This window comes from Rhipicephalus sanguineus, chromosome 11, assembly GCF_013339695.2.
Source record: "Rhipicephalus sanguineus isolate Rsan-2018 chromosome 11, BIME_Rsan_1.4, whole genome shotgun sequence".
NCBI classification, from domain to species: Eukaryota; Metazoa; Arthropoda; class Arachnida; order Ixodida; family Ixodidae; genus Rhipicephalus; species Rhipicephalus sanguineus.
This window is the reverse complement of record NC_051186.1, coordinates 75646421-75674331: the sequence shown is the minus strand read 5'-3', so window position 1 is coordinate 75674331 and position 27911 is coordinate 75646421. Positions and strand designations below refer to the sequence as shown.

General features: G+C 46.1%; 1 protein-coding gene across 1 annotated transcript; it reads left to right on the top strand.

Annotated features, from left to right (window-relative positions):
* On the top strand, positions 1-27911 carry LOC119375163 (arylsulfatase I). The gene is made up of 6 exons (XM_037645354.1): positions 1-126; positions 7017-7153; positions 10002-10184; positions 15231-15361; positions 24555-24722; positions 27730-27911. Exons 1-6 carry the CDS (start codon positions 1-3, stop codon positions 27909-27911), a joined length of 927 nt encoding a protein of 308 aa, XP_037501282.1.

Here is a 27911-nt window from a genome sequence, read left to right as displayed (position 1 = left end):
ATGAAGTTCGACTTCTGCGATTTTCTAGAAATGGCGGCTGCCATGGACGTTGCCGTGGGACTCATCGTGGACAAGCTAAAGGAGGTCAAGATGTGGAACAATAGCCTTTTCGTCTTCCTGAGTGATGTAAGACGTCAGCGCTGCAACGAACGCTTATTTGATATATTAAAACATCTCTAGTTTATTTTACACTCAGGAATAGAACCGGACACATATTACGACGGCACTACTTCGCACATGAGTGCTCATTAATAATGGAGCGATGAATTTTCTGAAGCCATTGCTACAAAGAAAGCGTTTTGCATATGTTTAAGTAATTAGCACAATGCTTCTTTTAGTTTCATGATCGCTATTATTATTTGATATATGGGCACACACCAACACACAGGGACACAGAGGAAATAGGGAGACAGCAGGCTGACGACTGCCACCGAGAGGGGAATAACTCCTGCCTACTCTTCCGGAAGCAGCAAATCAATAGAAGGAATTAATCAAATGACCTAAAGTGAGAAAGAATTAAGAAGACGGAAAATATTTATAACTGAGATGCTAAATAAGTTTTGCTCAAAACTCGGGCGGCAAACTTAGTCCTTGACTTACGTGTCTACTAGTGCCACTCGCCCATCGGTGTTCGTGTGTGCTGGTGGATTCGTTAGTGCCCAAGGAGACAACGGCGGCGCCGCGCGTTCGACGCCAGTAAGCCCACTACCCATCTTCTAGCTCACTGTGCCGCGGAACACCCAGAGGAGTAACTGGTGACGTAAGCAGGCGCGGGCTCGTATATGAAAGATGGGAGGAGGAAGCGCGAGGCGCGCGACGCCTGCCGAGTGCCGGAGCGATTGCAGCGTACGCGAGGCCTGTCGAGTGTTGTACGTAGGAGAGGCGTACGCTATGTCACCCGGCGCACAGCGGGTCGAGACAGGACCGGGAGCGCACAGGACCGGGAGAGAGCGTGCAGCAAGGAGGATATGACGTCATCAAGCCTGATGTTTGCTTACCTTTAGCGTATCTTAAATTATTATATAACTTCATGCCCCCTCTATCATATCAACGTGGTTATCATCGCGTCGAGCGTTGATAACCGTCCTTGCTGGTGAGACCCGAATACATCAAAATAAAACAAGAACTAGGCGTGGCAATATACAGCCCTCAGCTTCACCCATTCCGTTCCGTTTATGTACTTTTTCAGCTGCTGTATGTGTTGGCGTATTCGTTAGGTGAACTTCTTTTCCCACACTAACGAAGCCATGCACATGGAGGCGCGTGGTTGATATACTATAATCCGTCAGGTACAGCAACGAGACCGATCCTACGGGTTTTTGAAATGCTTAATTGCTGTTTATACTAATACCTGCTAACTATGACTCATAGTTTATTTTTATTACATACCTTAATGTGGACTCGGTCATATACCGGGCGACCCAGCTATCTTTAGCCAAAAGTTAAATATACAAGAGGCAGCCGAGTGAAGTCAGTTGCGAATTGCTGACAGTCACCTTGCGCACTACAGAGATTTTTTTTTGTAATTAAGTTGTTTCTTAATTAGAGTTATTTAACTAAATTGCCAAATATTGACTTTAGGCAAGAAATGCGACTTGCAAAGTTCGAGAGCATCTTCAGAAACGCCCACTGCACTATTTGCGATAAAGAAAGTCTCACGTACACCATTTTTTCCAAACTGCAAAGAAAGCCCGCGAAATACGAAAAGAACCATGTGACTAGCGCATTCGCGCGGCAGCGAACGTGCTGATCTCAGCCGTGGTTTGAGCGAACGAAATGAGCTGCGGCCGCGACTCGCCGGCTCCGTTGCAGGGGTAGGCCGATAAGTTTAACGGTGGTTTCTTGACCCCGCGTCACCCAGTTGGCGCGCGTGACGGTGCAAATTGTAGCGAGCGCGGGAGCATTCCTGAACGGCCGATGCAATTTTTTTGTGGGAACGTACAGTGCCGTCCACTCTTAGGGTGAACACGGCTCAGCGTGGCCGCGCTCTGCGGAGCGCCAGAGCATATAGCGTGGCCGCGCATCGAAAGGAAACGGCGCAGGCGCACGAGAACGCCCTGCTCTTGCTGTACTACAGCGAAGCAATCGCGGGCGTGCCAGCACCGCCCAGCACTGCAGCAGACGATGCGATGTAGTCGCTCCTGTGGGTTCTTGTGCGCCTGCGCCACTGCGCTTTGATGCGCGGCCGCGCTGGATGCACTGGCGCTCCGCAGAGCGCGGCCACGCTGAGCCGTGTTCACCCTAAGAGTGGACGGCACTGTACGTGTTGCGTGGCATTTTTCCTGGTATCCACAGAAAGCCCACGAAATATGAAATGAATTTACGTGACTGTTCTGTTGCGCTACCGTATTGCAGAACTCTCAACCATGTTTAGAGTGAAATAACGAGCGTGCAGACCGCCGCGAAATGAGCGGCCGCGGCTCTTGACATCGGCCTCACAGCACGTCAGCATATCTGACGGTGGCACACAAGGAAGAGTCGTCGTGCCTGATAAGCTATGGGCACCGTGCATACGTTAGGAGCCGCCACAGTCGCACACTGCCTCCAGCGCCAATGCGGCCACGGCAGCAGATTTGGCGGGATAAGGGAGCAGACTACACAGGCGGCGGCAAGCCACTGCGCCGTGTTTTGGTGCTTCGCTTGACGCGTTCTCTTTCCCGTTTGCTTCCAAAAGACGTCAAATTGTTATCAGCTTTCAGAGAACGTAGCATTAGCGCATGTGCTTCTTTTCGCCAGACCTCGTGTATCCTCAGGCGAACGCGGCAACATAAAGTGCATTAACTGTGGGAAGACAACGGAGGTGACGAGCCCGCTGAGCGAAACTGCGCACGTGTAACACGGGCCGTCTCACTCACTAAACAATCACAGCTTATCACCCTCGAGCTAATGCGGCAACGAACTCAGCGGCAGCTTGAAACTGGCGATACCAGCAATTGCACTGTCACGGCCGCTGAATGGAAAAACGCCTTCCATGGAACGGCCATAGCACTGCATTCGCTGCGCCGACTTAACCAGTGCAGCCGAGTTCGGCGTCGAGGCTCGTGTTTTGCTGCCATGGAACTGCAAAGCGTGCCAATTATTATTACGTTTGGATTCAGAGAGCTACGTGATATAGATAGTTTCTTCCGAGGAGATAACCTGAAGACGCGCAGGGACATCCTAGAAGCGGGTCACGTTCACGGCGTCGTGGAAGAGGTGTTGCTCGGCAGATCAACAATCACGGGCAAATACACCCCCCAGAAAAAAAATACCCCATTTATTCACGAAACTCACTTTTGTCGTCGAACGAGTGCGATCCACCGTTCACGCCGATTCCGTTCATATTCTCTAAATGGAAACCGGTAAAAACGCGTGCCCGGATAATTCCTGTAGGTGTTATATCACCCAACAACGCAGCAATTATTCCTGGAGTTCGGCATTCCTACGAACAGCGCTACCTACACAAAACGAACTGCCCGCGAAAATACCTCGCGCCGTCACAGCCGGAGCGTGGAGCCAGCAGGGTTATATCGCGGAGCGATGTTTTATGCTATATTATTCTTATCGTCCACCACCTGCGGCTGACTGATCGCGTTGATAACGCGGACGGACCGTCGCTCTGGTCACTGGCCAAGCGCGAAAAGCATGAAAGGTATAGTCATCGTAAAAGGCATAGTTCCTCGACTTCACCCCATTGCGAGCGCGTCAGAGCATCCCGCCAAATCTGCGCTTCTTGCCGCTAGGGATGCCTTCGCTCTGGCAGCGGAGTTACGTCTGCACGGAGCCTATAGGTTGACGGTCTGCGCTAACATTTTAAATATAAAGGCGTTCTGTTACACATTGGGACTTGCTTGTTTGACTCCCGTATGCATTTTCATGGTCCAGCGTAGCATGTTGTCTTCGCACATGAAAGCTCTCTGGTTTTGCAAGAGCAACATTTGCGGCGTTCTTTCTATTTTTCCACTGCCACGGCGATTCCTTACGACTGAAAAATGACAGTTATTACCATCCGTTTACATGCTCAGTAAGCGAGATTATGGTGCTGAAAGTTTAAGAGGGTGTCACCGGTAGTGTTTACTTCTACGTATTTTGTTTTGTGACGTTGCTGGTGTTTCCTCAGCGTCAACCATTTGTGTATTGGAGAGGCTTCGGTAACGCGACTATTCCGGGTGTGCGTTTATCCGATGACTTTCTAGAGTTCCCAAATAAAGCACTTGAGATAGCAATGCGTGCGAGAAAAAAATTACGCGCGAGATCTCTCTCGGAAGACGCCTATACGCTGCACAGGTGCTTTTTACGAATCACTTGCTTTTTTGTATTCGTACTCCGCTGTGTTGAATGTGATTGCAACAACCAGCACCAAACTAATCGTGAGATGGAGAAGCGTCGTTGCAGCACAGAACTGCTAACTGAGACCAGCATGAGACGAAGAATAGGAGATTAGTGAGGTCTTTCGTCCCAGTGACGCCCAATACAACGCGCTTTTTCTTTTCTCGTTGCAGCGTTCGCTGAGACACCGTTGTAATGCGAAATCGCCACGTCGCCTTTCCCCTTCTTTCTTGCGTTCGTGAGCGTCTTGCTGTATTCCCCCCTCTGCGCAGCGTCATCGCGAACATTCGGTTCCACAGGCAACAACACATCGATGTCCTTTAGGTATGTCCACCTTGTACAAACGTGGTCTCTGGATAGTAGGGTATATGCATAACCATGTTTAACCACCGTGAATAATCACAAACAGCTTTTATGAACCAGTAACTCAAACACCTGGAATGTATGAACGCTCTAGGGACACTAGACTGGTTTCGTACCTTTGATTTGAATGTAAAATTTTAAATGTTACTTTAACTGGAACTTTCCTGCTTCCCTGTAATACACGAAAACTTGGGTCCATTTGTTGCGGGTTCGTTTACTTTGCCTTTAATGTGTGTTCGGTCGCGCAGTAAGCCAGTACAAAAAATAGGCTTTAATGAACACTTTTTTTCGCTGCACTCTGATTTTGAGCATGGGGTCACAGCTCAGAAGCTCCAGTGGGCAGCTGTTTTTTTCTATCCAATTTATTTCATTTTTCTACGTACTTGTTTGCATCTATTCGGTTTACGTGACGGACGCGCAAGTTTCTCGCTGGGTAGACATAATGCGTAAAGACCAAATGTTTATTGCAGAAATGTTTCCTGCACTTTTGCAGCGCTGCGTTGAATTTTCGCAGTGAAAATACAGAAGCATTTTGTTTCTACAGATACCAGGAGAACATTCTGCGACATTAGAAAACCGTTACAAAATGAATCCTTGAGTACCTGGATAAATAGTACGGCACTAGCTATGTAAATACGCTCATAATAGCTTAATTGGAGTTTGTATTGAAATACTTGACGTCCGCTCTTCTCGCGAACTGAATTTCAAGAAAACGGAATGTTATTCTTATGTTATCCGTTTCAACAAACATTATATGGTTTCAAGCGAAACATTCGGTACATTTACAGCAACGCCATAACGAGAACTTGCGGACAATCAAGCCAAGGAAAGAATAGGGGACGTTATTTGTAGTTATTTTGACATAAATTTCAATAAATTAAAGTAGACGAAAAGATCACTTGCTGCCGGCAGGGACCGAACCTGCAACCTTCGAATAACGCGTCGGGTGCTCTACCAATTAACCTACGGTGGCGGTCATCCTCGCGTCCAATTAATCGGTTATATATGTGCATTTAAACCTGGGAGTGTTAATCAGGGCCGCTCGTAGCCACGACGGTGGGCGTGGAACACCTTTTTTTTCTGCCTGCTGGCGTTACGTAGAGCGACAATCACAGCACGATTGCCTGTAAGCTTTCATTATTGTTGAGTCTAACAAAGAAAAAGGGGTTCTTAAAATACCCCTTCTTTCGTTCATTCACAGCAATGCCCAGTGTGTTATGGCAGAATGGCTTGGTACCGGGGTCTCAAGCACGCGGCCTGCGGACCTTCTGCGAGCGGCCCGCAGCTTCCTACAGAATAAAGTTTTGTGTCTTTACTAAATAGTACTCGCATTATTTTCTCGCCGATTGCAATTATTAACGCTTTGTTCGGGTAAGCTACAGAGGCGGTGCAAGCATCTTTTTTGTGGGGCACGCCTTGCGGTCACTATGAGTACAAACATCAGTGTGGAAGGAAAACTGCATATTTCAGAATCAGCGTCAAGATTATAGCGATTGTGGAAACCAACATCGACATTTTTTTTTTTTTCAAACCTGACGTCAAATACCCTTATATGGGATATGGGAACGACGTTCTTTCAAGTGGCAACATTATATAACAGTTTATTGGAACTCTCCGCCTGCTCTACTACTCCCCTTCCCCCCTTCCCCGGCTATCAACATTTTCATTGCCCCGGCCCCCGTGGGACTATGTTTCGTGACTGCGGCCCGCTAGCTGAGGTGAGTTTGAGACCACTGGGCTAAAATATGAGGCAATTTCCCGCGATATGCTTGCATTAAGGCTGTTTTCTAATCTTCAAAGAATGTTATAAGACACCAACGGATGCACAGGTAGTGAAAAGAAACAAGTTGCTAAAAACTTAGGACCCTCTCTTAGTCGGAACGACAAATATGAGCTGTCGTATTAATTTGATCTCAGATTTCGCTTCCTGTGCCCCAAGTCAACTGTCGCTTTGGATAATGTATCGAGTTTCAAAAAAAAAAAAACATGCCCTGTTCGCAATGATATCTGCACACCTATTTCTAGGCGCTCGTTCCACAATCCCAATGCTTCGTGGCGGGCAGTATGGAAGGGAAGTCGCATTTTTATTCACTATTTCTGTTGATATGTTTTGTGAGATCAAACATTCTTTGGGGCAGGCTTTATGGTTGCTTGTGCAACTAAGGCCACCATCTGTAAGTTCTCAGGAGCGGAAAACGAACGGGCTATAGATACACAATTGCATTACACGTGTAGCCAGCCCATCACTTCTGCGGGCGGATCTGTCTGCAGACTTCGTTTGCCAAACTGCTTTGTTTCACGAATTCAAGAAACATATTTACACTAACATTTCTTATGCCTTATAGAATGGCGGCCAAGTGCTCTACGGTGGAAGTAATTGGCCTCTACGTGGCAACAAGAACACGCTCTACGAAGGAGGAACGAGGGTTCCAGCATTTGTTGCGGGACCTGTGCTCAAGAAAACCGGCTACAATAGCTCGAGGCACGTATACTTACTGAATGAAAGCGTGGTGTATGGTATTTTAATATGAGTACATTGAAGAGGTAAACGTTGTAAAGTTCGCCTCTTTTGGAGCTCTTGTGGCAGAATGGTAAAGAAAAAGCACTGCGCTTTACTCTGTCGTAAGCTGGAAGAGCAGATGAGACCAATTTTCAAAACAAAATATGGAATGCGAAAACTATGAATTTAGCAGACAATTAAACTAATGGATTTCAACAGAAGGATACAATAGGGTGTTTCCATCGCCACTATTTTTGCTCCTTAAATTACCGCATAAAACTTTTGTCAAGTCACTTCCGGGTGATAACGAAGTTATGTTACGTGACTTTTGACGCACCAGATAAGTTTCAGGATTACACTCCGGCTACCCAGGTTCACTTCGTATATGCACTTCCTCTTAAGGATATCTTGTTTGCATGGACAGGTTTACTGTTTGTAAACTACAACTCGGAAGTCAACCTACTCCCTCTCGGCAGAACTTCACCTCGGAACCGCGATAAGGAAGGCTTCAAATGGGAAAAAATGAAATTTTCTCAGACCTTTACATCGTCATCATGCTCCGTTGTAGAAAGTGCGGAGGAGTAACAGTAAGGCATTTTAACGCAATAGCGTTAAAGGGCTCATTTCGCAGAAATTCCGGGGTCGGCGTCGTTGGTTGTGAGGGAAGAAATCATCTTGTTCGTGACCGGAAAATCTAGAAAGATGCAAATAAAATAAATAATAAAAAACTTCGGCTCGAGTGAGAATCGATCGAACCCAAGCCGTCTGCGTGGCAAGCAGGTGTTCTTCTACAGAGTCACACTATTGCTTGAAACTGCTTCGCAATAGAACACTATATGAATGTCATGTACTGGAAGGAGTCTCCTTAACGCTTGGAATATTGCACGGCAGAAGCGTAGAATCGCGCCAGGCGTCAAAAGATGTGAATTGCGCAACGAGTGAGTGCATTAAAAGCACACCCATTACAAAGCGCTCAAAACATATTTATTCATCATAAGCTCCAAAAGCATCAACAAAGTGAACAGCTGCGTGGGTTCGCCCGTTGCCTTACGGATGCGTAGTGGGCACATCACTGAATCGCAAAAGGAAGAATTATGGCGTAGTGGGTAGTGGGCACTTAACTCTACTTGCAGTAGGCATTCTAGGATAGCTTGAAACAGCCAATGTTACGGGCACAGTCATTCGTTTCTTTACGGCACGGTTGAGGCATGCACCGAGAACCAAAGCTAGGCTAGCACTTGAGAAGGCGATGCGCACGGGGCCCGATTACGGTATCGCGTTCTACCCTTGAAGACGAAGGTCAAGTGCCCTCCAAGTTGTAATTTTCTTTGAAAGACACGCGTGTGCAGTCGAACACCATTAAAATGATATAATAGGGTGTCGCAGCAGGATCATGGAGGCATGACCTACTTATCCGCTTTTACCACAGTAAGACGCGAAATGCGCGTATCTGTAACGGAATTATATGTCGCTGTGGGCGCTGCCCGAGCACGGAACCCTTCATTCAAGTGATTTCGGATTTCGCAGTGCTGCCTAAGGCAGCATCGGATATCCCTCTGCAACACAACCCATAGCCCTTTGTGATGAAGGGCCAACAGCGCGTCAACGTGTGCTCTTGAAACCGTACATCTAAAACAATAAGCAGCGCAGGCGTCTTGTACACGCACATGAATCACGTAGAAATCACTTTTCGTTGATAGGGAGCAAAACTGAAAAAGAATCACGCTGTTCTCCCGTGAACTAAACTGCCAAGATCGTCGTCGGTGGCAATGTTGCCGCGTGTGATTGTGCCATTGGCCGTAGGGTTCACTTCGTTTCTTTTAAGGCGAACGTTGTCTATTGCATTCCATTGTCCTGCGGGCGGATATTTCAGGGCCACTGTAATCATGTACGCTCAACGGAATAACCAGTAATTCGTCAAGGGAAAGCAACTCACACATTTGGCTCTGCATGGTGTCGAGTCTGGTTGTGAACCGTGCTTGTCCGAGACACAGGTTCTTTTTAAACTCCGTTGTCGCAGAAGTGAACCTGCTAAAGCGCTTCATATTCAGATAAGGGGATCCAGTTAAATCAGTGCCCTGTCATTAAACATTTCGGGCAAAGAATGACCACACCTTGATGAAAAGGGCTACTTATGCGATGTAGAGACCTGTGCTAGCACTTAGGAACCATGAGAATGTACGACGGGTACTCGTGCCCAGGTTCAGTATATATGTTCGTTCTGACAGCTTGTATTTAATGATAAGCGCTGATGCCTTTCCCTTACCCGTGTCTTAGCTTGCGCTTATATCTTCAGTGATTCATACGCCCCAACTAGCTCGTCGTTTCGTTTTACTCTGGCTCTTCGAATATTCTGATGACTGATAGAAAGTGCAAAGAAATGAGCTTGAACCTCATACAGAAACTTTACGCGTGGAAGTAATTTTGTACTGTGCTAGGCGATATAAACGCGATACTCGGAGCGCGTGGTTGCTGGCAGTTGTTGACGCATGGCAACTGCATCCGCGGTAACCACTCATTCAGTCTATGGTTCTCGGTGGATCCAGTAAAGCGTTGCAATCCTTCTCAACGCACGCCCAAGGCACGCCCACCAGCTCGAGCCATTTCGCGCAGCACTGCACGTGACCACAGTCTTTTGAAATCATTGCTACCAGCGCTCCGCCGGCGCAACGAAGAATTACAGAGTCAGCGGTTGTCTGCCGGATGCAGTCACCATGTGTCACTGATGCTCTCACCCTCACCGCCAGAAGCTACGCGCTCCGAGTATAGCGCTTGAATCGCCGAGCACTGTACGCGCAAGTGACACATCATTGCGTCGGTATTTTTACAGTATTATCCACGCTGTCGACTGGTTCCCGACGCTTCTTAGTGCGACTGGTGTGAAGAGCGCTGCGGCCGATATTGATGGTGTCGACCAGTGGCCACTAATCAGGGACGGAACAGGTGATGCACCAAGATCAGAGTTCATCTACAATTTGGATCGCAAGGATAACAAGCTACACGGCGCAATCAGGTGAGAATGATTCGAAAAGAAAGCAATGTACTCGAACAGAAAGAAACCAAATTTTAAAGTGCACATAAAATGGTGAGAATGATTCGAAACGAAAGCAATGCACTCGAATAGAAAGAAACCAAATTTTAAAGTGCACATAAAATGCCTCTTTTCCAACAAGCTTTCACTTGTACTGCTAATCGAGTGCGCAAACATTGTAAGTACATCAAGGTCAAAGTTTCTTTCACCAGAAAATTCTCGATAGTCTTCAGGGCTAAAAACTGCTCTAGGCAGTTTGACTTGGTCCCTGATGACCCTTACATTGGCAGCATACGACGTTTAACAGTACAAATGGGCATCTAAGATCATATTTAAACATACATGAGTAATACAGTAAGAGTTGCAGTTTGGATTACATCAAGCAATAGCAATAGAATACGAAGAGTCACAGTAAAATTTGCATTTAAACGTTTAGTGCAGCATAAACAACTTCGTGATACAATATACGTGATAAGTATACAGCTGAAGAGAACAGTATGAATTGCCAAAACGCAGACCAAACAAATGTTTGTTTTCTTGCTTCTTTGCGCTTCTTGGCGTGCTCTCAAACACTCACGCCCTCAGAAATCCGTTATGCTGACCAACAAGCAAGCAGCACCAGCAACAAGCAAACATCACCAAAAACGCGCAAGTTACATATCTAGCGCTGAACTGAGCTGCTGGAATTTGTCATGTGATTATGTTGATTCAACAGCCGGGTCACGCCCATTAAGCGGGAAAATGGATATGAAAATGGCATCTGATGAGTGAAAATAGCAATACCAACATGCACGCGACTAAAACCGCTATGTTTATGGTGTTCGGAACTGGTAAGAGCATTTGGCCGTAGACGAGCAGCATATCACATCGTCCATACGAATTTCATGCACGGGAAAGAGCTGCGGAACTTGTATATATGAAAATTGCCTTTCAAGAGTAGTGACACCCTTCATGGAGGAGGGTATAAAACAACGTAAATTTAAGGACACAAGAAAGTGGGCGCAAGAACACAGCGCTCGTGTCGTTGTGTTCGCAGTGTTTTAGCAGCAGAGCTGTTTAAGCCGGTCATAATCTATCCAAAGCAAAGAAAACAAACTCCGCACTGCGATGACGTGACCACACTTTGCCTAGCAACTGGTTGCACAACATTGATCCTGCTTCGCTAGCCTATACACTGCTTCGCCACCAACCCGCCTGCCTGGACACAGCGCGCAACCTCTCACGTGCGCCAGAAGTGACGTCACGGGCAACTGTGCAACCGCTCCAATTCGTTCTGTATAAAGCCGGCGCGTGGCGGTGGCGCGCGGCGCCAGATGCAGACATGGGAAGACCGAAGAAGGTTGGAACTGCCGATGACGAAGCCGCTTACGGGGAATCGCGGCCCGCTGCTAACGAGACTGCTGGACTCGACTAATTTAAAGTAGTCCACGACGCAGTACGGCCAGAATGGCTAGAGGCCACTGTGCTGGACTCGACTGGAGCTTGCAATCACTTGGCATTACTTCGTATAACCGATCATCACTTGGCATCACTTCGTATAACATGGCATTATTTGTTATGGCCAGAATCAGCTGAGAACCGATCAGCTACGCTGTGGCTCTAGCCTTGCGCCACTAGTGCAAGCTACGGCTGGCTTTTTTTGTACTTTCCACGATGGAAGAAATCCATCTAGCCAAATTTGCAGTCCTAATCCACACCCTTACGCCGATTAGATGATAGCATCAGTATAGAGCAGGTATTGAATTAAAAATGAAATGATATAAAATATGTGCGCGCGTGACATTGAAGTAAGTCAAGAAACATTTATTATACATGCATGCCCAGTTTTCTTTAAATAGAAGCCCTAGTGTGCTTTATCTGACAGCTTGTACCTTTCGTAAGCTCTTGATCGCAAAAGGCGCTACACCTAGATTTCAGCATTGGCCGCAGAGAGCCTGGATCGTTTATGTCTCTCTTTATTTCCGCGTACACGCTCCATACATCAAAAGTTCAATATATATGACATCCTGTCTTTGTTGTAGATAGGCATAAAGAATACCTGCTCTACGCAATTTTATTTCGGTAGCGGTTATACGGACAGGCTCGACGGGTCGTTGCCGTCGCCATCGCCGTCATGTTCCGTATAAAGTCCAAATAGGTAATACCGACCCGCGCTTCGTATGTTCTACCCGCGAGGAGAAGCGCACGAAGGGGGGCGACGAACGCGGTTGAAGCAGAAATGAAACGAGCCGGCCGTTTTCGTCGCACGGTGTTCGCATGGGATGACATCGCTGCGCGTGCGAGGCCTGCCGTCAATGGCTGCTCAAGCAGAGAGGAAGCGCCTCGCCCGTTTTTTTGTCGAGCGAAGAAGCATGAAGGGACGCCGGGGAAAGGGCGGTGCTGTATCGCTCTAGCAGCAAGTGCGATCTTTGACCATGAAAGCGCGGTCATGAGCGCTGGCGCACGCGCTATCTCGGCATACATCACCAAATGCCTCGTATGTGCTTGTACGAGCTGTGTTCTCACCGCTTCGCGTTGAGACAACAGACTGCACGAAAACCACTTCTCTCCATGGAGTAGCCGTATTGTCTTACACCAGCGTCTTACAGCAGAGCTGTTGCACCTAGCTCAAACGGGCGAAGTATCGTCCAGCAGACCAGTTTAAACTGTGCGAAGAAAACACATAAGAACATCGAAGCACGCGCACACAGGCAGCGCAGCGTTGTTGGGCTAGTTGGTTCATAGAATCAGGAGACAAGTTAAATTGTGTGAAGGAAACAGCACGCGAGAACATCGAAACACGCACTATCTCTTTCACGCACAGAGCTACATTTTTGGCAGGAAAGAGTTTCATGCAAAAAACGGTAAATTCTTTTCTTAGAAAATGATTTTCTCACAAGCAAAAAAAATTGGCACCTTTAGTTCAAAAGATGTGAGGTGGTCACCTGAGGTGACCAACACGCAGTAAGGGTCTACCAGTCAGTTTCGGTGGATGACTGCAAAATATGCTTTTTTCCCTGCAGGAGCACGGGGACATTATATACCACACATCTATCTCAATCTTGAAGGCTCATTAAAGTATTTCGCAAAACTTCTCCTCCAAGCACCAATGAAAAATGATGTATTACCAACGTTCTAAGACCCTTCATGCACGGTGGTCACTCTAGGTGACCACCAACTTCAGCGACACCGTGCTCTGTGCTGACTAAGTACAGCTCTTCTGGATTCCTTGTTATTAGCTACTTATACAACGTGTTGTCGTAAGCTATCAACTTGATAAAAACCGGGCATACTTTCATTTCTTTAAAAATATCTCGGGTCCCTCGTGTAGCGCGGTTTGAAGACGACGGCAGCCGGATAAAAACAGATGTAACCCGTAACAGTGAAGCCCAAACGAAGTACATCATCTCTGTCACTTTGTTGAAGGCTTTAGAAACGTGCCGTATAAAATCTGACGCGAGGGGCTCGTGTACTACAAGAGAAAAAAAAATCACAGTTTATCCACGGGGTGAATGAGTGGGGTGAAGCTCCGGAGGGAATCATCGGTAAACCATGAAACTCTTCCGTGAAATTCGCCCAGTACATCATATAAAGAGTGTGAAGCACCGTGTATATATTAAACATCAAACTTTTATTGTACTGTTGGTTTACGTGGTTCCTTCATTATCACCGCTTTGTGAATGGTGAAACGCAGCGAAAGTGTCCGCTCCCCAGCGAAAGAGAAAGCGCGCCAAGAGCGCGTGCCTTGTCTGCCTCCATCCGGCGACTCCGAGCGAAAGAGAAATAATAATAATAATATCTGGGGTTTAACGTCCCAAAACCACGATATGATTATGAGAGACGCCGTAGTGGAGGGCTCCGGAAATTTCGACCACCTGGGGTTCTTTAACGTGCACCTAAATCTAAGTACACGGGCCTCAAACATTTTCGCCTCCATCGAAAATGCAGCCGCCGCGGCCGGGATTCGATCCCGCGACATTCGGGTCAGCAGTCGAGCGCCATAACCACTAGACCACCGTGGCGGGGCCGCGAAAGAGAAAGCGCGCCAAGAGCGACCGCCTTTTACAATCGCAGGCATCCAATGACATTCGCCATTCGCATTATACAAGCGCCATCTGTCATCTCTAAACAGCAACTCTAAGAAATACATGAAACGCTATCTAGTGAGCAATTCATTAAACTAGAGCTCTAAGAAATACATGAAACGCCATCTAGTGAGCAATTCATTAAACTAGAGCTGGCTACGCACATACTACTACAGAGGAGAGAACGACCCACACCCTAAGGAGCTTCGCCTCTAAAATGAAGAAAAGGTAGTGACTGTGGGTGACCAACGTGCCGGAAAGAGCTATACCATACATAGGCATGTATGGTATAGTATAACAAAGGGTGGATAAGGGAAGGAAGGGTGAGGAGGAGGGAGAGTATAACGTAGTATAACGGAAGCTAGTTAAAGGTTGAAGACATGCTAGTGGTGAAAGGGAGAGGAGGTTCTTTCAGTGCTAAACCATGTCCATGTTCACCTAGGTTTGCATCACTTTGCATTTCATCGCTGAGGATTCCCCTCAGCTCCGCTGTACATTAGCCTTTACGACGTTCAGTCTGTCCAAGGGAAGCATAAATTGTAGAGTTACGCGAGATCGTATTCGAAAGAGTTAGCTGCTATGGAATACAATTTGTTGCTATAACATTCATTGCTTCGCCCTTGCGGCGAAACCGATTTTTTTTCTGAGATTATCGCATGGACGCTAGCCCAACGGGTCGTACAATAATTGCCCTTACAATGCGCAATTACATTTTGTTCACTCGCACGCTGGAATAAGTATGTCGTGGCAGACTGCCGCCTTGCCCCTTACTATGTTACATCTTGCCAGTTCACATAAATGAACCAATGGAAGCGAAATACAAAGAGGTACAATAAGAATGAGCAGAAAGTGAACCACATAGTGTGGATTCAATTATTTCTCTTAGTTTGAGGACAGTAACAAAGAAAAAAAGCTGGACTACATGAACAGTTCACCTAATAAATTGAATATTTGTCCTTTCTAGGCAAGGAGACCTCAAGTTAATTCTGAGGCCATCGAAGGGCTATTCCGACTGGTACGCAGAGTCGGAGGAACAGCCCCAGCCTGTAGAAGCAGTCGGAAATGCACCCATATCGGTTCTCTACAATATCACTGGTAAGCGCTCTGGCTAATGGCAGTCAGATATACGGTAGTCTTGTGAAAGCTGGCTATCAAATTCAGATCAGTTAAACCAGCGCCTATCACGAGCTCGAACGAAGTTCTCGCGTAAGTAATGCAATGCACGGTTGGGAGGATGCAAGTACAGCTGGTCATACTATAGGCCTTACGTTGTTTTGTTAGTAGATGCGCATTCTTGCGTTCAGAATGTCGGTTCAATTTGGGAAAGGCAGCGCAAGCTCATTTATATAGCTCACGTAAAGACAGCGTGATAATTTTTGCGCCTACAAAATTATTTCAAAGTGTAGCGCGTATACCACATGGCGTTTGTGAACAATGAAGTGCAAGAAGTACGGATACTTATGATGTAATCAACCCTAAATAATTATTTCAATGATTTTTACCACCGTTAGTTTAGAAGCTGTAAATGTTACCCAAGATTGTTGACAGTTCCCCTGTAACACGAGTAATAATCACTGCCACATAATTCTGATCCCAGTAATCTCAGGCACTGTACTCGGTTGCGAAACCTCCATCTGTCGACACATATCCGAGAGCGTGGGTCGCTCGCCAAGCACATTGGCAAACTAGAAACCCAAAAAAGAAAGAAAAGCAAATATGCAGCTTGCTCCACTCAGTGAAAGCCGTTGAAATTGCAAAGCTGGTGGCCCCCTTCGTTAGGCTATTGGCTTTCGATGTTTTTTGCATGCCTTTCTAAGTATTTCTGTGCTTTTCAAGTTTTTAAAAGTATTTCTGTGCTTTATCATTGCTCTTCTTTGGCACTGTATTAAGCTATGGGGCGACAACATGCTAATTCACGGCCTCCATAGCGCGCTACGATAGAACTCTACGGCACCATTCCAGTGGGGCTATAGCTCATTCCACCCGCCCGCTCGCCCAAAATGCGTATCCCTATCCCGGCGCCGCTGGAACGCAAGCAGCGTCGCAAGCGCTGCTGTTGTGAACGACATGCCTGCCTCGTTAAGAAAGTTTGGCGAGGTGACGTCGAACCTCTCTCCATCTGATCGAGCATACAACGACGCCCCTCACCAATTGATCTAGTACACTATATTCCTCACTTTCTTCCCGTTCGAGCGAGCCTCCTTCTAGCCACTCTCGCCGAGGCGCCCTTTCCCCTTCCTAACAAGCTTGACGCTCGCCAGACCTCAAGGCCACGTGATGAGCGTGCTCCACTTCCTACCAGCGCCACTCTTTACTGGCCTGGCTCTCGCTACATTACAGAACTCTGCTGAGCGTAGCACCGACGATGAACGGCGAAGGGTCGACTAAAAACAGCTTCGCTGTTAAACACTTCCTCATTATAATAACTCTGGTTCAAGAGACGTGCCAATATCAGGAACCATATTACCATACCCTTTCTTGTTTTACTGAGTGTTTCGTTACATACGAGAGTAAGTACCAAGCGCGTCTGTGTAACAAACGTATTGCTGTACAACAAGCCTCCTATTCACATTTTTTTTCATGTTAACTGCTGAGAAAATTTCGATGAATCGCCCCGAAACATTTAAAAAAAACATTCACCATGTATTTCACGAAGGTGAACTTTCGAAGACTGTAGTGTACTTAATCTAGTGGGACATTAGTAATAAGTACACATGTATTATTTTACTATATTGTAGTGACAATAGATTGGCCGCAGTGCATAAGACTAGAAAACGTTAGCCAATACCAGTACGTGGTAAAGCATTAAGATTAAGTGCCGTAGGCTAAACATCAATTACATCCTCAGCAGCAACACCATCAGCTGCCAACTGTGTGTCTTTCCTCCGCTCATGCTTAAATTCCAGCGCAGGTTTGAATATCTGTGGCGAAAGCTGCAGAGTCGCACAGTTCTCTCCCCTCACCTCTTCCAAAGCATTCATCTCTCCATTTACCTATTTCCCTATTGTGAATTCTGTTTCTCCCACTGAAGACTTAAACTACTTCATATTGAGGTGCGCTAAGCACTTCATCCTCCTTTCCGCATAAAAAATTATGTAGTGAGGAGATGAGGCCTTGCTTGCCCATCTCGAGGGAGCCATCGTGAAGTGGTGCTGAGAAGGTAGTTGATGCTACTTGAATTAGTTCCTTCTCCTGCCCTCAGTCTCATTGCCCCCTACCCTTTAAACAGCAATCAATTCATTCATTCATTCATTCATTCATTCATTCATTCATTCATTCATTCATTCATTCATTCATTCATTCATTCGAATAAGCTCCAGTTTTGTCGACATGCGCGAGCTGGTTCTGTTTTGTGGCTGAAATTTTCTAAATTCATCAACGAATCTAACTGAATATCGGCCAGAATTGCAGCTACCCCTGTGTGCTTGTTTATCTACTTTACTGTCTCGTAAACTAGCACCTTGAATTTCAAGTTCCGTCGCACGCTTCGCAATCCTTAACCTTACGAGTTCATTCTTTGTCCTCATGTTGTTGTCCCATATGACGCACCCTGAAAATACAGTAATTGTACTTTTTTTTGCGGAGAGTGATACGTTTCTGGTCGTGATTTTGGAATACCTGTTGTACACACTTTAGCCTATCTTTATTCTTTGGTGAAGATCTTTTACGCGAACACACTGTCCTCTTAGTGAATGGTTTAGGCATGCATAATCTTGGGCAGTCTATAGGCACCGACTGGTGATTATGAATTCTTGTCATCTCCTCAAGCTATTGAAAATTTTATTTGTCTTCTGAATATTTATATTCAGCCATATACTCTAACACTTTCTCGGTTGAGGTCTTCAGAAATTTGTTGCGATTAGTCGCCATTGCTGCTGAAGAGCACCATGTCATCTGCAATCCTTAAGTTGCTGAGATATGCTCCGCTATTCTGTATTCCTGCTTCTTCCGTGCCTAGTCGCTCGAATACTACCAAGCAGACAGACAAAGACGGGACCGGTTTTATATATTTGCCTGACTGATTCTTTAATCGCGACGAGGCAGTGATTGGAAGACTACTGGCCGGTCTGCTCAGTAGAAGGAATTTTCGAAGTATACGAAATTTAATGTATAAAGGGGCTTGTTGTCCTCATGAGATTTCTCAATGAACTGATTGGTCACATAGTGGCGATCCACCGTATATAAGGTACCCTTTTCTGCAGCCAACTTGCTGTCTGGGATATTTAAAGTGAGGGTTTCTCTCATACAGTGTGAAATCACCATCCCGCATTTTCTGCATGATACTGAAAGTATGTAGACGTGTTAATCTTTTTTGATCGACCTTCTGGTGCAAAAGAAGAAATATTCTTGAACACGGGATGTCGTTTTCACTGAACTTCTGCCCTTCTTGTGTAAAATCCATACGGTGCCTTTTTTTTGTTCAACCACATTACATAGTTCATGTAACAATATTGTCTGTCCCTGAATTGGATGCTTTTTCTGTCATTCTGGTGCTATAATTCCGCATTAAGCTAATATTCACTTGTTTATCAGCTTTAAAAGTTCAGCAATCTTTTGTGTATGTTGAAGTAATAACTTTCATCCCTTGTCATTTCTTTATTCGGTTGCTTATAACTTAGGAGATGCTGCCTGCTTCTTGTCTTTGTGATTTACATCTAGCTCTGATTGCTACTTCATAAAACAGTTATGGTCTCGTTGTTTTCTCTAGCTTAGTTCATTATCTTGCCCTAAGCATTGTTTCTGTGAGCAAGAACTTTCCCGAATGCGTCTGATTTTGTTTTGTGGGTCTGCTTGGTATAGGGTACCTGCGTCTTTCTTTCATTTCTCAGTTTCTTTATTTTCTACCATGATTTTTTGCTGCTAATTGTTACGTCAGTAGTTGCAGAGATTTATCTGCGGCGTAATAAATGTCTAATTTAGCTCACTTCTTTTTTGTATTTTTTTCATGTGCTAAGGCATCTACATGACTTTTGCTTTTGCTAGGGCTTTTCTCGTGTTTTTAGCGATTGTATATTGAATGTAGAGTGCATGTTTACTGCCTTGTTCAATTCACCTTATTTACGTTGGCTGCTACTTGAACCGGATTCTATTGATCACATATTCTACATCGCTCGTGCAACAGCTTGATAGGTGAGGCTAACAGCATGGTAAAAAAAATTCGGCAGATCCCACGCGCTGTGGGAATCAGTTTCATGCGAAGCAGTCAGTGAGTATGCTGTATTTTATGGCTTTGAGCCAAGCGTTACCAGGTGGATTGATGTGTTTTTGTAAGTGTAGTAACACTGTGCACATCGTGGGCTTACCAGGCCCGTCGACAACACTGGCGTTGAAAGGGTAACTTATGGTGCAACGTAACGTCAGCCCTCACGTTAGAGTGCATACGTCAGTATTATCGAAACTAAGTGCACTTTATGGTGCAATCATGTGAATATCATACGTAACTTTCATTCATGAATTCCTCCGGGGCCGAGCAATGCTTTCATATAGCTTGCCGAGTCATAGGAATACCAATGTAATGTTTATTAGACTGCTATAAAAGCGGAGCCAACACTGAAACCACACACGTTATTCTGCCGGGACGCCTATCGTAAGAGTACGTATGTAGTGTTTATTGCTTTCTTGTAAAATTAGATAGCCAGCACCACAACCACAACTGATGTTGCACTGACATTACGCCTGCATAAGCTGTTTTTCCAAACTAGTTTATAGACCTGGCGTGGCTCTGTGGTAGAATACCTGATTGTCACGCAGAATGCTTGGGTTAAATTCCTGCTGGGATCCTAATTTTTGTTCTTTCCATTCGTCGGGTCAACGCTGTCTTTGTCAATTTTCTTAACGCTCTCGCATTTAAATTACTAATGTCTGTTCTCGCCGTTCATGGGATATAAACTGTCAATCAACTGTGGCGCATACCCGTACACCGCGGCCTGTGGTAAACGGGTATGCGCCACATGTGTGTGGAGGAAAGAGTTTGACGACGCAGGCGACACGATTTTCACGTTATTCTTGTCATCACCCGAGAGTCATATTCGTGAAATCATCTTACCCTCCCATGCCAATTTTGGTCTACACCAAGTTAAGGAGGCGATCATGAGAGCACCCAGACGTAGCCGGCTAGATAGATAGATAGATAGATAGATAGATAGATAGATAGATAGATAGATAGATAGATAGATAGATAGATAGATAGATAGATAGATAGATAGATAGATAGATAGATAGATAGATAGATAGATAGATAGATAGATACGCCCAAAGTGCCAAAGGTTCGCTAAGAAATGCTTCGTATTTACCGCCCAACGAGGACGATATTTGAGGCCTGCATAAATAAAAGTTTTTCCTCTCTCTCTCTCTAAAAAATTCCACAGCATATCCACGGGGTGAATGATGATGAGTGGGGCGAAGCTCTCGTACGGCAGGATCTTGGCGGCGGCGTCGCGCAGCTTCACGCCCAGTACATCATCAACGACGTGAGATCGGGCCGGTTTACACTAAAGGGTCGATGAGAGTCATGGCGACTTGCAGCTCACTTTAATTTTACATATACGCTGTGAATTTTTATTGTTTAATCACGCACAGGAGAAATATCACCGGGTACTACCTTGGAGGTAAAGAATGGCTGCTAATGGGGAATGAGAGACAGAAGAAGTCGGCTTTTAGCTAACACTTACACTTCTACTTTTACTAACGTTTCCTACTGGAACATGCCAATGACTGCTAATGGGGAATGAGAGACAAAAGTCGGCTTTCAGTTAACGGGCACGCTGCGAATTTTTTATTGTTCAAAGGGCCCCTCACCAGGTGACCTAACGAATTTTAGTTAGACATTGCACGTTGTTGCGAGCCCAATAAAGAGCATTTTGCCACAAGAATTTTTCTAATCGGTCGGTTAGAAGCTGAGAAAAACAATAATTTGTAGCGGCGCGAAACCATGATGCGAGGAGGCGAGCTGCAAACCCTTGCCGCTCGCTCCGTGTAGCCTTCGCAAGCCAAATCCCTTCCCTGCCCTCTTCGGCACGCGAGCAGAAGGATCATATAACGCATACGCATGAACACGTCATGCGCACAAAATGTCACGAGCGCATGACGTGCCGAACCAGCCCGAGCCTCCGAGACGCGAGCGGTGTTGTGACGGCGTTCTTTGCGCTTCATCTCTGCAAGTGCCGAATGCGCCCTCGCAGATCACTTGGCTTTTAACCTATTACTGAGCACGAAAGCTGCAACATTTGTACGGACGCGATACTAGCGGTGTGCCGCATGAACATCTAGTTAGACACGGGAAGATAAATGAGCCTAATGAGCGCTGGAACGCGGTAGAAAATTAGTTTCTTTGCAACGGGTGGCGTCTGCACGATGCGCAAAGCGCGAGAACACGAACGCGTGCGAAACGGAGGTAGATTAGTCTCGAATCTCGCTGCGATTCGCAGTAAAAACTGAAAAAAAGAAAAAACGCCAGGCCTGCGCTGAAACCGCAGCACAGTCACAGCGAAAGCTGGAAGAGCGGCGTTTCTAGAGCCCGTTGTAAGCTCTCTTGGGGCTACAATACAAGTAGACTAGAAAGGTACCCACTACGCTATAAATCACAATTTTTGTGAAGTTGGGAAGCACCTACTAAGCCATTATTCGTCATTCTGCGGAGAAGCGAGGCACCAGCTACACGTCTGTAAGGCATTATGTGCACTTTGTTGACGCGAAGACTGATGACGATGAAGAATTATGGCTCAGCCCTCTGTAAGGGGTTGGAAGCTTTAAACGGCCCCACCAGTTATGTAATTTGCATTGGGTGACGCCCGCTCGCTATTTCCCTCTCCCGTCATGCTGTATAACATACGTTGACGTGGGGAGAGAGACGGGGTTGGGGCGAAGAACTTTACTGAGACCCCGAGGAAATGGATCACGCGCTCATGGGCTTCCTTGGCAACCAATCCAAGTGCACTTGCGAGGAACCCACTACGCTATAAAGCATTGTAATTTTACTGAGACCCCGAGGAAATGGATCTGCGCTTATAGGCTTCCTTGGCAACCAATACAAGTGCACTTGCGAGGAACCCACTACGCTCTAAATCATTCTAATTTTTGAGAAGTAGGGCAGCAGGCACTGTGCCATTTTTCGTCACTTTACGGAGATCCGTTGTACCTGCTAAACGCATGTAAGGCATTATGCGCACTGTGTTGATGCTGTGCCTGATGACGACGAAGAATTATGGCAGAGATCTTTGTAATGGGTTGGAAGCATTTCACAACCTACTCGTTGCGCAATTCGCATTGTGTGACGCCTGGTTACAGAATTGGCGTTGTGCGACGCTTGGTGCTTATTTTACTCTTCTACCACGCTATATTGCATATGCTAATGTGGTTCCTCCCGACATGAAGCCTGTATAGGACCTTTTTGCAAAGCAGTTTCAAGCACCGGCATGGCTCAGAGGTTCAATACTGGGCTCCCACGCAGAGGGCCCAGGTTCGCACCTCGTTCCATCCTGGAATTTTTTCTTATTTCGTTTTTTTTCTTATTTCGATCGATACTGGTTACGGACACCGGCGGCGGCGGCGGCGGCGGACAACTACGGCGCCAAAAACGGCCGGTGAAGTGATCTCATAACAGCTTTCGCTGTAAAAACGCTCACATTTCGTTTGTGTGTTTTATTATTGCTCTCAAGTTTTATGCATCCATTCAAGCAACAAATTACGCAAACTACGCGTTGTGTCAAATAATTATCGCAGTGTCACGTGCTACTGTTGGCGACGTCAGAGCACAGTCGTATACGTAGAGGAGCGACGTCACAGCACTACCATCTACGTAGGGCCGTTTTCTCATGTACGTCATCCCCTCATTCTCTGGGCGCGCGGACGCGAGAAGAAGGGAAAGCAGCGTTCAGCTTGAAATTTGACCCATTTACGCGGCGCGTAGCGTTGCAAATTTTGGCAGACGTAATCATGAACGCCCAGTGCATGCATTGCGCTCGTCAGCTCAAAATTGTCAAACCTGGTGAGGGGCCCTTTCAACAACGCACAGGAGAAATCTCCCACCGGCACCACCTTGGAGGTCAAGATCTGGTACTAGCGTTAAGACTGGTTACGCACTACGACGGGGACGAACGGGTGCCGCTTTAAGGAGCTTCGCCCCTAAAATAAATTTTGGTGAATTCAAACAACACCTCGGCTGTTGGTATACTAGATGCCATACATGCCGATCGTTTATTCTCCTTGCTGCATTCTTCCTATTTTCCCATTAAAGTCCCCAACGGATGTGTTCTACTGAGGTGGAACCTTGAACTTTGTTAACTTATAACCCTCGCAGAACGGTTTTACTTATTCCTCTTCATGGCTGGACGCTAAAATAGAAACCTGTGCTGTTTTCAGTGTGTGTCCTGCTTACTTTCATCCTGAGGCATGCTACCCCTTCAATGATGCTACAGGGTTTACTAATCTTCTCTGCAATGTCTTCCTGGACTAGCAACCCCACGGCATACATTTTCATCTCAGGGAGCTTTCTGTAAAAGAGGAAATGGTCATTGGTCAGTGCTGTACACGCGTCCCCAATTCTAAGCTTGCTAAGGCCAATGAAGTGCCAGTTAACTCTCCGTAATCCTTCGAGTAGCTCCGCTACTCTAGCCGCACGTAAAAGGTTTGGTGTGTCCAACGTTGCAAGGTTTTTTCCTGTGACCGCTTGTCCAGATCCACTGAATAATGATAATAATCATAATGGTATTGTCACGTAGTCTTGTAACTAGTAGAACAGAACTCTAAAGATGATTAGGGAGGCAATCACTTTATTTGGCAAACTTGTGCCCCAATCCGCCTTTTTCACGAGGCCGCCGCGCATGCGCTCTCCTGAAGCGGAAAAGTCGCGAAACGTCCCATCATCTCGGAGGATTGGCTTCTGGCAATACCGGTTGTTGGCTTGACTGGACTACATGTGTAGCACTTCACACTGTCAAAAAATTTGTATGCTATCGCATATTTCTTCTTGAATGCGCGTTTACATTACAACTTGTATGCCGCACTTTACATCGCTTGAAGTATTTATATTATAGTGTTGTATGAGGAATCTGTCTTCTGATACAGATGTAAGAATGGTTTAACCAACGCCAGTTTATTTTTCACAAATCACTACTCATTACAGTGCCATTGAGCAGTTCTATCCTCATCGGCGTTTATGCAAATATGGAAAAAAATTGAAGCGCCAGATTTTAGAACGTTCAGTATACGCGTAGACTAGCAAAACTAGAGCAATTATTATGTAAAGTTCGCACCTTGCTGCCTAATAATTTGTTATTATTCAATGCAGCTGATCCCAATGAAGAGGAAGACTTGTTCGCGACAATGAAGGCCGAGGCCAAGCTTCTTGGTTCCAAGCTGAGGGCGGAGACCAGTAACATGATACCTTCGCGACATCTAGAAGACGTAGCCGAAGGGGATCCAAGCAGGCGGGACCCGGCAGGCACGTACGGTCCTGGTTGGTGTACTGCTCCCGTCTTGACGCAGCTCCAAGCGGAACCACCGATGCTGGGTGATGATGCAGACGTGCCGGATTATTACTAGAAAGAGCGCGTGCATCGCTTTTGTATTGATATATGGTGCACTAGGATAATCTAGTGTGTCGTCCACTCAGCTCAACAATGGCGGAACCGTGGTCACGCTTGCGATGACGCCGTCTAAAGTGCGCTGCGATTCTCTGGCGTGCCCATCCCGCAGATTTTATATTGGCGGGGCTAAACAGTTTCTTTCTTTTTTCCTACTTGACAGAATATGGAGCGCACACAGCACGGACACAGGGAATAAAAATGAGCGCAACCTGTTTCCTTGTTCGTGTGCGCGCCATATTCTGTCAAAGATGAAGAAGTACCAGCGTTCCTAATTATTAGTGCTAGTGCTAAGCTGCTTTATCGAAGAAAATTCGAAGCAAATGTTAACGTAATTGAAACTAAAATGATAGACAGCAATTTAGTAATATGCACTTTCAAGATATGCTGAAGCAAAACAAATAATAATGAATGGGGTATCGTCCATCAGTTGCCCACAGGCACCCCGGAGGGTTTGGCACACTATCGAGCTTGCCCGTTTCCTTATATCGCATCAGTGTCCTGGATGCCTGCGCGCCTAAAATTTGGTTGCACAAGACCAACGAGTGATCCCCTGTTCATTCCATACAGATACACGCCGGTTTGTTGCCGCAGTATGTCAATGTCATGCGAAAAATCGGCGATGGAGGTTCGGAAACTTGGAATCACCTCCATTGCGTCATATGGTTTGCACAGGCCTTCTTTACCTGAATCATCTAGAAGAGCAGTTGCGATCTCTTGCTAAATAATAAAAAAAAAGATGTATACCGCTCTGTTTTGAGTACAGCCACGTTCCTTTGTGCATTTCGCTCCGCAGAGGGGCGTCGAAGAAAGACCGCGATGTGTTCTACACGAAGAATCCCGGAGCTATGATTGTTCTGCGTGAACAACAATGCATAAAAGGGCTGACTCTTGGAAATATTGCGTCTCACATGCTAATAAAAAAACATTGATTAACGTGGAATGTAGAACAAAAGGGTGTGACGCGCGGTATGCACATTTATAGATTGGTTATATTGATAAAGTAGAATGTGAATGTAGTACGACGAGGAGACGCAGCTGGTTCGCATGCGTGGCAGTTTGTATAAAGGAAGGGGAGGGAGGGCTAGTGCCTGAGTGTAAAGAACTTCGCCAACTAGGCATATGCGCTCTTCTGCTTTGATGAGCACACGATGAATGCTGGCGAGTAAGCGTAGTGTTAAACAACTTGTTATAAACATCTTGTTGCAATTGGAAGCAGAGATGTCCAGGCCAAGCGTGGCTGCTTGATGCATATCCATTGGAATGTGACAGCAACGAAGATGAGAGGGATATACTAGTGATTTATCAAGGATGCTATGAATTAGACATGAAATATTGTGTACCTGTATATTTTTCCATGAAAGTAGACCTTGCGACTCCATTTCACTGTGTCGATATTTCGTACATAAGATTCCGCGATTCATGTATACCACGTGGATGTGCGCCGGATTGCACAATAAACGCATGCTTGGAAAGTTTTCTTCGTCTGCATGTCTTTTGTACCGCCGGTACAACGCATTCATATGGTTCAGATATATTCACGCTCTCCATCTTTAAATCTCCCACATCCTATTCCGATGTGTAGGGTAGGAAACCAGTTTTTCTAAACTGGTTATGCTCCCTACCTTTCCTTCTCTACGATTTCTTCTCTCTGCAAGCGCGTATGCTTAGCCCAGTGGGCATGAAGCTGGGAGGCGGAGCGTCGGGTTACTTTGTTTTATACATTTATTTATTTAGAGCGATTAGCGTTGGGTGAAAGAGGAACCGGTGGACAGTTCTTTAGTTTAGTCGGCATATAAATGCTTACTCATTTAAAAACACCACAGTACTGCAGTCTTCGCTGTCAGTGCGTGCATACAATGGCACGTACAAACGCTGTACAGCGCAGAGATGTGCGAACCACTGTTACTGCGCGGCGAAAAAATGAGACTACACGTTCTACCTTACAATAGCGTGGTGGTAAAGAGCAAAGCATGACTAGGAATCCCCTGCCCTATAGACAACTCGTGCTTTGCATACGAACATCATTGTCCGCGCATGAAACTTTCTGCTGCGTTGACAAAGTCATGCTTTGTTGGTATCGTTTGTGCGAAATGTGCTTCAATGTTGCGCTGCAAAAGTATGTCCAATTAACGATTGTAACTAATATTTATGGCAGGATAAAAAGATGGAGGCGTAATATTCAGTTAAAATTCTAGGTTCGTCTATTGTCTCTCTTTAGTCATTTAATCGTCCCAGAAGTCGTATTAATTGCCCGCGCATGGACGCTTGCATATATTGATAATAGTTCAAAGGAGACGTGAGGACGACTTATTACAGAGTCTTTAACGATCCCATCGGAAACACACGACAGGCGCTGTGATAGCTAAGCGGCTGCAGTGTAGCTCAGCTGAGTTCAAGGTAGATTGCTGTCAGCGGTAGCCGCATTGAGAGGGTGGCGAAATGCGAGGACACCCGTGTGGAGCACGTGAAGGAACTTCATCTCACACGAAGTAATCCAGAAAATTGACGACGAAGCGCGATAATGATACTCTGTTTTCGGCACTTAAAGATCGGAATTTTTTTAGCGCACATAGAGACAAAGCCTAGATATTTTGTTGATGCAGCTCAAAATTACAGTTTAAAAATTAAGGCAGCGTCGCTCTATAGTGATGAAGATAGCGCGGAGCTAGGCGCCCTTCTTTGTTTCAGTTTCTTTTGGTCTTTCTTGCTTGAACGGAGGTTCTACTCTCCCCCCCCATCCCAAACTTTCAAGAGACGAAGGCACGGACTACGGATGACTTCAAAGCAACACATTTGCGCACGGCGTTCTATTGCATCACCTAAAACCAAAGTCACAGGACTACATCTGCCCACACTGTAATGTGGCACGCACCCTAGCACACCATCTGCTGCAATGCGAACACAGCAACCCAGCCCTACAAGCAGCAGCAACAGATGCAGACCCAAACCTCCTTAGTGAAGCGTGGGATGCTGCGATCTCTAAGCTGGACATGGTCGACCAGTGCCAACTCGTCGCGCGTGCCCGGCATGCGGTCCAGGACAGAGGGTTCCTGGAATAA

Bases quoted from the DNA above. Each gene is read 5' to 3' on its own strand.
- LOC119375163 (XM_037645354.1), top strand. From the start codon at position 1: ATGAAGTTCGACTTCTGCGATTTTCTAGAAATGGCGGCTGCCATGGAC. The intron at 7,154-10,001 runs GCACGTATACTT...GTATTTTTACAG, and splicing joins ACCGGCTACAATAGCTCGAG to TATTATCCACGCTGTCGACT. The intron at 10,185-15,230 runs GTGAGAATGATT...TGTCCTTTCTAG, and splicing joins AAGCTACACGGCGCAATCAG to GCAAGGAGACCTCAAGTTAA.